Source organism: Lutra lutra, chromosome 18, assembly GCF_902655055.1.
Source record: "Lutra lutra chromosome 18, mLutLut1.2, whole genome shotgun sequence".
In the NCBI taxonomy this organism is placed as follows: Eukaryota; Metazoa; Chordata; class Mammalia; order Carnivora; family Mustelidae; genus Lutra; species Lutra lutra.
In genome coordinates, this window is record NC_062295.1 from 22499425 (window position 1) to 22510123 (window position 10699).

Below are 10699 nucleotides of genomic sequence, written 5' to 3' on the forward strand. Positions count from 1 at the left end.
AAACCGAGGGCCTTCCTCGGGGCCAGTGAGGACACACACTCGAGGTGCAAGGCATGGGGGGGTCCCCCGGAACAACAAGGTCATCTTGGACCATGGACCATGGACCATAGTGTCAACCACAAAGGATGAGGGGGAGGGAAAGCAGTCAGGGGCCTCCACCATCTGCTGCTGGAAAGTTCACAGTTACTCAAGTCCACAGCCACTCCTTCAAGGGGGATGAAGGTAAAATGTTTTAGATCAAGTTCCAGCTTGTACTTGCCCTCAAGCACTCGGCAGGCAGTCATGTCTTACTTTCCTCTCTGGCCTCGAGGCCCTGCCTGAAAGAAGTCGCTCTGTCCTCCCCGCTGTGGGGATTGAGTTAATACAACACGGGAAGGGCCTGGACAGTGCCTGACACCCAGTCGGCTCTCCGCAGGAGTTCAGTGGATGCACAGGCAGCTTCGGCTCAGACTTTGCTCTCTCCTGAGCCTCAGTTTCCCCACTTGGATATCCAGGGATCCAGATGGGACGTTCCCCCAACATTCTGGCTTGGGAAAACTGTGGTTAAGAGGGCCAGCTTTGGAACCAATCCCCATGTGAGCCCTCTGACCTTGGGCAGGCTATACGGGGCTCTCTGCCTCCTTCTCCTTCTCCCAAAATAGGGGTCATGGGAACACCTACCCACTAAATGGTGAAGATGAGCCCATCCTCAGAGCAGGGCCCTATTTCAGTGTTAGCTGCTGCTGTTGTCATAGTTGGGATTCTCCCTGTTGTAAAGGTGTGGTCCCCGAGGCCCAGACAAGTGACTTGCTCAAGGTCACCACTCAAAAGCGACGCTCGGCAGGATCAAGGGCAAGCCTGCTGAGCCCCGAGGCCTGTGCTGTTTCTGTCGCTCCCCACTGTGCCTCTTAAGTCACATGCGTGGTAACTGGGTCAGAGGCAGTGTGTACCTGGGCCATGACGCAGCGACAGGGACGGCTATGTGGATTAGTTCCCTGTCACCTGCTGACGCCTTGCAGAGAACAGGCCTGAAGAGAGAGGGAGGTTGTGAGAGAGGGAGGGGTCAATGGTGAAGACCCCCAATGCCAGGCCCTAGGAACTAAGGGAAGGGATGAGGGCAAGTTGGGTCAGATGTTGCCCCTTCCCCCCGGGGACCTCTTGGCTTGTTGACGGGGACAGACAAGGGACAACATTGAGATCACCCCAAAACATTTCAACAGGAACTCTCAGAGACATCCTGGGGCTCAGCAAAGGCAGGAATTGGCACCTGGGGCAGCAGGGAAGGCTTCCTGGAGGAGTGGGACCTGAGGACAGAGATCCAGAAGATTGCAGATGGATCTGCGGGAGGTCAAGGCGGGCAGCAGGACCGGCAGAGGAGAGGAGAGAGAGCAGCAGTGCAGGATGGTGGTCAAAACGCAGGCTGGACCTGCATTGCAGGGGGCAAATGTGGGACCCAAACCCACCCCTGACCCAGACTGGTGCCTACACAGTATAGCTCTGAGGCCAAAGCAGCAGCAGAGAGAGCCACGCTCTCTTGGGGTGGGGAGAGAGGTAAGAAGAGCTTCTAGCGACTTGCAGCTACCAGTCAGTCTTCCAGAGGATGCAGAAACAACCCAAAATGACGGGCAGGGCCACAGCCCGGGGTGGGAGCATCGCACACGTGTGTGCGCATGTGCATGCACGCCCGTGGCCAGCCCCGCGCGGCAGCCCTCGGGGAGGCCACACACCACGTCCTGGAGAAGTAGGTCAGCAGAGCAGCCCAGCAGTTTCTCCCCAGTGGGCAGGGAGAAGAGTTCAAGGCCAAGAGCGTGTGGACTCCTCGGAACCCCTGAGGGAGAGGCCTGCACTCTCCCCAGAAAGGGCCATCCCTCTCCTTGTCACATCAAAGCAGACCGCTTGCCTTCCCTGGATCGGAATTCTCCCCACCCGGGGGGGAGCGTGTGGGCATTCTGCAGAGGTTGGGACGGGTGACCCCTTCTAGCACTGAAAGCAAGGAAAGACCATCGTGGGCAGAGGCCGCCACTTTCGCCTAGTAGATGGCTGCAGTGAGAGGGACCCAGGACTGTCCGTTAGAGCTGGGACTGCATTGAGCCGTGGTGACAGGTGCCGCAGCCCGGTTGGGTGGTGGAGGTCAGGGCAGCAGCACCCCACGTCTGTGGGCCTGGCACCATCCCTCCCTCTGCTGGGGGGGGCGTCTAGGAAATGAGCTAGGCCAGGCTACAGACGCACCCCTCTGAGGGCATTCGTGTGGCGTTTCCGACAGACTCCTGGCATATATTCAGACCGAAAGAATTCGGAAGGCAAGGCAGTGGCTGTGGCGGGGGAAGGTTCTGTAGAACAGGGTTTGCTCATGAATGGAGGGGAAGGGGGCTGAGTGGGGGGAGCAGGATCCTGAGGCAGCAGAAGGGGCAGGAGCCAAATCGGAGGAGGGGAGGAGGGCCCTCTGCTCCCCCAGCCAGCGGGAGGACATGCAGATGGAGCTCCGTTTGTGGCTGGGTGGGAGGCCAGGAAGTTCCCTCCTGATGTTCCTCCTCTCCATGTGAAGTGGGAGGCTGGGTCGTGCCAAGAGGGAAGGGGAAGGCAGAAGAGGAGAAGGGAGGGTTTGGGCCTGGAAGGGGAGCCGCTGGGCCAGAGTGAGCACGCAGGGCTCCTGAAGTGCCCGCCCTGCTCACAGCCTCCCGGGCCAGCCAGAAGGAACACAGATCCCACCACTGAGAGAGCACAGGCGCCTGGCACTCACAGAGGGCTCACTGTGTACCGGGCACTGAGAAGTCCACGGCCAAGTCCTTTAATAAGTCACAAGCCCATAGGGAGAAGGCACTATTCTCTCCTTTTTATAGATGGAAAACTAAGGCAAGGAAAGATGAAGGTACTTGCCCAAGGCCATCCAGCTAGCAGGTGATAGAGCTGGATCCAAAGCCAGGCCAGCTGGCTCAGAGCCTGCCTTCTCTCCGAGAGCCCGGGGCTGGCTTGCAGGGGTGGGGGCTGGGGGAGTGCTGGCTGAGTCACCTGGGATTGGAGGTAGGAGGGAGTGAGGTGAGGGCAGAGGCTTCTGGAGGATTCCTCACGGGCCTCTCCTGCCATACACGCACAGACACGAGCACACCTGCTCTGGAAGCCCGGCTCCCCGGCCCAACCCGCCCCCCTCCCACTGATAGACAAGAAATGCAGGCCCAGATGGGCATTTGCTGTCATCCCAGCCCTGGACTCTTCCCCCCAGCAGCTCTCTGCCCCCCAACACCATCTGGGGACAAACTCAGTACCTCTGACGGGTGGGTGCAGTTTGCATGGATCCCAAAGGGGTCTGTCAGGCTGTGGATGGGGAAGGTTGGGGCTTGGCGGGATGGGCGCTCTGCCCTGTGTCTGGGAATGGGGGTGGGGTGGGACTGGGTGGGGCCCTAGGGTTACACCTGTAGCTGTGTGGACATGAGCAGGGGGGTGTTGTCTGTGGCAGGGCAGGGGTGGAAGGCTGCCACGGGTGTGGCCATATCAACACCATCCTCCCAGAGTTTTGTCTGAGACTACTTGGCTGAAGAATTGGATACTGTGAGCCTGCCCTTGGACCTCACCTTCCCCACCCCCTGCCTTCCATTCTCAAAAGCCTAGATCACCTTTTATAAGCATATATAATTCATGGGGTATTGTCCATCACCCCTCTTGGAACGTAAGTCCCATGAGGGTGGGATTCTCTTTTTATATATATAAAAGATTTTATTTATTCATTTTTGAGAGAGAGAGAGAGAGTGAGTGAGTGCATACAGGGTGGGGAGAGGTAGAGGGAGAAGCAGACTCCCCGCTGAGCAGGGGGCCTGACCTGGTGTGGGGGAGGGCTCCATCCCAGGACCCAGAGATCAACCAGAGCCAAAGGCAGATGCTTAGCCAACTGAGCCACCCGGGCACCCTGAGGGCGGGATTCTTACCTGTTTGTGTTGTGTGGTGTCCCCACGGCTCTGAACAGCAAGCCCCTGGGGAACAGCAGGTGCAGATCAAAATCTATGAATAAGAGCACCCGTGTGAACTTGGTATATGGAGGGTCTTTGTGTGACATAAACACCTGTGCCTTGTCTGATGCCATGTTTGAATGACAGCCCGAGACAGGCCAGTGGTACCCAAGTGGGGACTGTGGGTGTCTCCCCAGAGTGCGGGCTCAGGTCTGGCCTGAAGCTTTGGGGAAAAGGGAATGCAGCAGAGGTGCCTATCGCCCCCTTGTGGTCGTTTTGAGCCTAGCATCCCGGGACCCTAGGTACTGGGGAAGAAGGCCAGTGGACCAGAGGGCGGTGGCTTGACATCACATTTCATGCCACTCCCCCCATAACAGGGAGAAGATGAGCGTGGGCTGCCCAGAGCCCGAACCACCCCGCTCCCTGCCCTGCTGTGGGCCAGGGACTGCCCCTGGGTTGGGTGCAGGCGTGCCCCTCCTCACTGAAGACATGCAGGCACTGACCCTCCGCACGCTGGCCGCCAGTGATGTGACCAAGCACTACGAACTTGTCCGGGAGCTAGGCAAAGGCACCTACGGGAAGGTCGATCTCGTGGCCTACAAGGGCACAGGTGAGTATCTGCCGGGTGGCCAGCTTTGAAGGCTGGGCTGGGGACTTGTCTGGGGCTCTCGGTGCTCTCTTCAGGAGCCAGGAAGTCAGCAGGGAGACTGGTCCAGGCGGAGAGATGTAGCCTGAGCATCCCAGGGAGACCTGAGAGGGGGTACAGGGCCCAGGCTGGAGGGTAGGGTGCTTGGGGACAGCTGAGGGGCTGACCCGGGGACATCTGGAGCTCAGGAGAGAAGTCAGGGCTGACCCCAGGGAAGCAGACAGAGCTGAGAGTGGGTCCTTGGAAACAGTGCACCGTGCTTAAGGAGGGGTGGGAGATGCCTCTGGGAGGTCATATGGCCATGTCCATTTCTCAGATGAAGACATTGAGACCTGGAGATCCAGTCTCTCAGCTGAGGTCATACAGCTAGAGACGCTTTGAGCCAGGATGAGACCCATCTCTAGAAACTTCTCACTCAGGAGTACAATGCCTTCCCCACACCATACGCTCACAGCGGCACCCTCCTAACCAGTCCGGGACAGGGACTTCCTGAGTTCCCACAGCTGCACACACTGGGGGTGGGGGGCTCTGTGCCAGCTGACAGCAGCTGGGGGAACTCTGGACATGGGGTTCCCTGAGCTTTGCCCTTGCTCTCTGTGTGACCTTGGAAAGTGGCTTAACCTCTCTGTGCTTAGGTTCCTCCTCTGTAAAATAGGGTAGCATTCAGGCTCACCCACCTCCTAGGGTCATTAGGAGGAGCGGCTTGTGAATGGCGAGTGCAGAGGGGAGGGCCTGCGATTCGTGAGTGCTCTGTGGACATGTGTGCCACACACAGTTTTGCACCCCCATGGGGTACAGATGGCCGCCCAAGGACAAAGGCGGGGACATAGGCCTTGCAGGCACTCACCTCTCCCTGTCAAATTCCTTTTTATCATCCATTTAACAAACACTCATTGAGCAGCTATGATGCACCATAGGGTCGTAGGCACTGGGGAGAGGGCAACGAACAAGACCGAGATTCAGGGTGGTATGTCCTGGGATGGGGGGCAGGGGAAGATCCACCAGATGAAAGAAGTGTGTTGAATGTCAGACGGAAAAGGAGAGCGTGGAGGAAGGAGCAGGCGGTCCTCACAGAGCTACAGGCTGGGGCAGGAGGCCCAGGCTGACCCCTGAGTCACTGCATGGCCTCCGGAAAGTCCTTTCCCTTCGCGGGGCCTCAGTTTCCTACCAGTAGGATGAGGACAGACACACACGGCCTCCAGGTGGGGATAGTGGGGCACAGACAGGCCTGGGGGCACCGGGCGCAGGAACTCAGGGACCTTCACTGCTGTGGCTGCCTCCCCGTCAGGCACGAAAATGGCACTGAAGTTTGTGAACAAGAGCAAAACGAAGCTGAAGAACTTCCTGCGGGAGGTGAGCATCACCAACAGCCTCTCCTCCAGCCCCTTCATCATCAAGGTCTTTGACGTGGTTTTTGAGACAGAGGACTGCTATGTCTTCGCCCAAGAGTATGCGCCCGCAGGGGACCTGTTTGACATCATCCCTCCTCAGGTACTTGGTGTGGTGGCCCAGGGATGGGAGAGGGCCCGCCTGCCCCGGGGGGCTGACGGAGCCAGGCACTCCCAGGGCAATGGCAGGGGGGCCGGATGAAGTCCAGCACCTATCTGGGGACAACAGGGACACAAGAGGGGAGACAAGACAGCGGGGCCACCAGTGGCTTCCCAGAGGAGGCGCCCTGGAGTGGGGGGAGAGTGCCAGGAGGACTCTGCATTTGGTGGAGGGAGGGGGTGAGTCTGTGCCCACGCCCAAGGGGGCCAGTGGCAAGGCCTGTCAGAGCCTTGGGTCCCTATAAGGGAAGCGGCGGCGCAATGGCATCGGGCAGGGGTTGGTGAGACTGCAGGAGAGGGCGCTCAGGACCCTCCTCTGGGGCAGGGACCAGGGAAGAGGGTGCAGGGTGAAAAAGAGGGGACCAGGGAGGGAACAGGCGTACGCCCCGCCCCCGGCCCCTGTGGGATGGGGAATGGCAGCAGTGGGGACTGATAGGCTGGAGGAGACAGCCAGGGACCGGAGGGGGGTCGGGGACCGCCGCGGGGAGGAGGTGGGGCAGCCGTCCCGGAGCGCGGCTCCCCCCTCCAACCCCACCCCACTCCGGGCTGGCAGGTGGGGCTCCCCGAGGACACGGTGAAGCGCTGCGTGCAGCAGCTGGGCCTGGCACTGGACTTCATGCACGGGCGGCAGCTGGTACACCGCGACATCAAGCCCGAGAACGTGCTGCTGTTCGACCGCGAGTGCCGCCGCGTGAAGCTGGCCGACTTCGGCATGACGCGCCGCGTGGGCTGCCGCGTGAAGCGGGTCAGCGGCACCATCCCCTACACGGCGCCCGAGGTGTGCCAGGCGGGCCGCGCCGACGGCTTCGCGGTGGACACGGGCGTGGACGTGTGGGCCTTCGGCGTGCTCATCTTCTGCGTGCTCACCGGCAACTTCCCGTGGGAGGCGGCGTCGGGCGCGGACGCCTTCTTCGAGGAGTTCGTGCGCTGGCAGCGGGGCCGCCTGCCGGGGCTGCCGTCGCAGTGGCGCCGCTTCACGGAGCCCGCGCTGCGCATGTTCCAGCGCCTGCTGGCCCTGGAGCCCGAGCGCCGCGGGCCGGCCAAGGAGGTCTTCCGCTTTCTCAAGCACGAGCTCACGTCCGAGCTGCGGCGCCGGCCCTCGCACCGCGCGCGCAAGCCCCCCGGGGACCGGCCGCCCGCCGCCGGGCCGCTGCGCCTCGAGGCGCCCGGGCCGCTCAAGCGGACGGTGCTGACCGAGAGCGGCAGCGGCTCCCGGCCCGCGCCCCCCGCCGTCGGGCCCGCGCCCGCGCCCGTGCCAGTGCCCGTGCCCGTGCCTGAGGCCGGCCTGGCGCCCCCGGGGCCCCCCGGCAGGACCGACGGCCGCCCGGACAAAAGCAAAGGGCAGGTGGTGCTGGCCACGGCCATCGAGATCTGCGTCTGAGTCGCCTCCGCCGCCCTCGGGGCCGAGGAGCCGTGCTAGCACTAGGCCGGGCCGCCGGGAGCCGCCCTGGGCCCACGCCCAGCCGTGGTGGGGCGGGGGCCGCGGCGAATCCGACCGCCCCCTCCTTCCGCGGCGGTGGGAGGGAGTAGCGCTAGGCAGGGCGGGGCGGCGGGCCTGGGCGCCCGGTCCGCGGCCGGCTGCCGAGATAGCCACCAAAAGACCTCTTGCCCCGCCTGTGGGGCGGGGGCTTGGCCCTCAGGAGCCGAGCCCCGCAGACCCGAGGATTCAGAGGCCCCCCTCTTCCCCGACACCCGGAGCAAGGGAGCTTGCGGGCAGACTCCCCCCGCCCCCATACACACACACACCTCCCCGAACCCTGGAACCCCGACTAGTTACTCCCGGCCCTTTGCAACCCCTGGCAGATCATCCCGCAGTCCCACCGCTGGTCCTCCCTCCTGGCCGCCCGCACCCTGCGCCCTCCCCCCAATACGCACTCGGGCACAGAAGGGGACGGAAGTGTTGGGGCAGAGAAGGGGCTACTTAAGGCCCTCGAACACTGGCTGGGGGTAGGGCGATGAGCTGAGGGCAGGGGTGTTACTCAGCGGCGCCCTGCGCTTTCCTGGGAGGCTCGAGCGGAGAGGCCAAGCCTCCTGCAAAATGTAGCAAATGCCTGGATGTGGCAAAACTGTGTGTGTGTGTGTGTGTGTGTGTGTGTGTGTGTGCGCGCGCGCCCGCAGGCATAGGCCCCGAAGAATCCAGAGACCCCCACAACCCATTCCCCTGAGGTGAGGACACTGAGCCCAGAAGGAGGGCAACTTGCCCCCAGCCGCACAGACCCCTGAGAGATGGAACCCTGGAAGTCCTCTCCCCCCTCCTCCCAAGGAATTGTCCTCCAAATTCGAGGAGGGGAGGGCTGCCAGGGCGGGGACTCAGCGACCGCCCTGCAAACCCCGGACACCGGGAGTGAGTGCAGAGCTCAGGGGCCGGCCCAGCTCCCCCTGCTGGCGGCACCTTCCTCAGGCCGGGGAACCTCAGACCCCCTTGATCCTCGCTCCCTGAGCCCAGACACAGTGACCTGGGCCAGGAGTGTCCCTGGGTTTCTGCTGGGGACCGACACGTCAACCCAGGGCTGCCCCCATCCCCACATCTCCCAGGTTCCTGGTACTGGAGTGGGCCGCTGTGGGTGTGAGGATGCCGTGGGAATGAGGGTGGAGGTCCATGGAAACCTGAGGGGTGTTAGTGTGTGAACAGATGTGTGCGTGGCGTGAGTGTGAGTCGAGTGCCCATGTTTGCATGTAGTCTCGTGTGTTCAGCGACGGCATCCAGACGCCTCCAAAACTCCGCCTGGCCCCAGGATCCTCCCCAGGCAGCTGCCCGCGGGTGTCCACGCCTGTGCGTCACCACGCGCCCCTCAGGGAATCTGGCCGGGAGGCACCCAACTGTGGGTTCAGGCCCCGAGGCAGCAAAACAGGAGCCCAACCTCACCCAATGTTCCCTCGAGACCCCTGACCTCGCTGTGGAGGCCCGGGACCCCGCAATAACCTCGACATGGGTGAGGCCGCTCCTTCCGCCTGGCAGGGTCCCAGCCGCCATCCCGGGCCACACCTGCCAGGGTCCTACCGGGGTTCTAGGCCATTGGAGGGGGCTCTCTGAGGAGCCTGGCTGACCAGAGAGGGCCCAACTACCCTCTGGCCTGGAATCCCCCCTCTCTCCACGCATCCCTCATTCCCACTGCGCATAAAGGGCTATGGGTCCTCCTGCCCTGCCTGGGTCCAGTTTACAAACAGTGTGCGGTGGCCCCAGGGCCTGGCCCCGCTCCCCTCTGTGTGCCCACCCCTCTGGAGGCCACCCCTCTGCCGTGGGCCCTGGGGCCCTCCAGGTGCCAGGTAAGTAGCAATCCCTCCTCCCACCAAGGGCCGAGTTTCAGAGAAGGGCCCCCCCATCACTGCCCCCGGCCCACCTGGAGCCCATCTGGGCCACCTCTCTCTCCCAGCCTTGACTTCTCCTTTTTTGCCTTAGGCCTCTCAACATCCTGTTTCTCCTGCAATAACACGGACGCAAGATTCCAAGTAGATGTCCCTCGCCGTGCGCCCTCTCTCTCTCTTTCTCTGTTAAGATCCTATCTGGGAGTTTCTCCCTCATTGTAGTATCTAGAATGTTAGAGTTGGAAAGGGGACAGTAGTTAGTTAGCCCAGCCCCTATGTTCAGAGGCACAGGGAGGGGCAGCAACTGCCCGACGCCGGGAGCCGGACTGAGCCAGGCCTGCTCCCTCACGTCGGGCCCCCCCGCTGCTGGTGCCCCCCTCTGCTAGTTGGGTTGGGACCCTTTGCCCCTTAGGAGAGGTGTTGGTCACAGACGTTTACCTCAGTTTATGTCACTGTCGAAGAAACAAATAGCAAAAAATTAATAACACCGTAGACACAAAGACTTAGAAGACAACACACAAAAAAATCTTACTCTTTTCGATTCTTCTGTGAAGGTGTGTGTGTGTGTGTGTGTGTGTGTGTGTCTCTGTCCCACCCCGGGCAGGCCGGGTCATCCCTGATCTCTGTCCCAGCCCCTGTGCCCCCACACTGCCCCTGTCCTTAGGTGCTTCCCAGAGGCCCCTCTGAGCTGGCCTGTGGGGTGTGGGGAGCCCCCTGGGCGGGAGGCAGGGCCACAGGTTAGCTAGAGGGCCTGCCATCAGGCCCACAGAGAGATCCCCAAGGCTGCCAATATTCCTTGAGCCCACGCACTGGCCGGTGGGACCGTCGCGGTGGTTAGCATCAGCATCCAAGCCTGGCTCAGGGCCTGGGCAGAACCCCAGCTCCCGAGCCCCAGCCCCTCATGTCCTGCCACCGCTCCCCCATATGTTTGTAAATACTCTGGCATCCTTTGGCCCTGAGAAGGTTTTTAAATGTGTTATTTACTTCTCTAATCATGACAATTGCTATAAAATAAACAAAAGTCTAGAAAAATGACCATGGGGTGGCTGTCTTGTCTCAGATATGGATGGGGGTGGGGCACACAATGACTCTTGAGCTGAAAGCTTAACAGATTTTCTAAAGTGGGGTCTCCAGAGTCAGAGCAAGTTCCTCAGGCCTCCTGGGGCCTGGAGGAGTCTTGAAGGCAACAAGAAGAAGGACCAGGTTCTGGGAGGGAAGGGGCCAGGGCTCGTCCCTGGCCCAGTGTCCAGCTTCAGACTGGGCAGACATAGAAGCCAAAG

General features: G+C 61.6%; 1 protein-coding gene across 5 annotated transcripts in view; it reads left to right on the forward strand.

Annotated features, from left to right (window-relative positions):
* Positions 1–10454, forward strand: part of SBK1 (SH3 domain binding kinase 1) — a 47979-nt gene extending 37525 nt beyond the window's left edge. For 4 of the 5 annotated variants that reach the window (XM_047713679.1, XM_047713681.1, XM_047713677.1 and 1 more), the window contains exons 2-4: positions 4298–4530; positions 5855–6057; positions 6667–10454. In XM_047713679.1, coding sequence (XP_047569635.1) covers positions 4305–4530; positions 5855–6057; positions 6667–7494 — 1257 coding nt within the window. In that variant the 5' untranslated portion in view covers positions 4298–4304 and the 3' untranslated portion in view covers positions 7495–10454. The remainder of the gene's footprint in view (positions 1–4297; positions 4531–5854; positions 6058–6666) is intronic. The other variant, XR_007124464.1, reaches the window with a different exon arrangement.
* Positions 10455–10699: the final 245 nt, after the last annotated feature.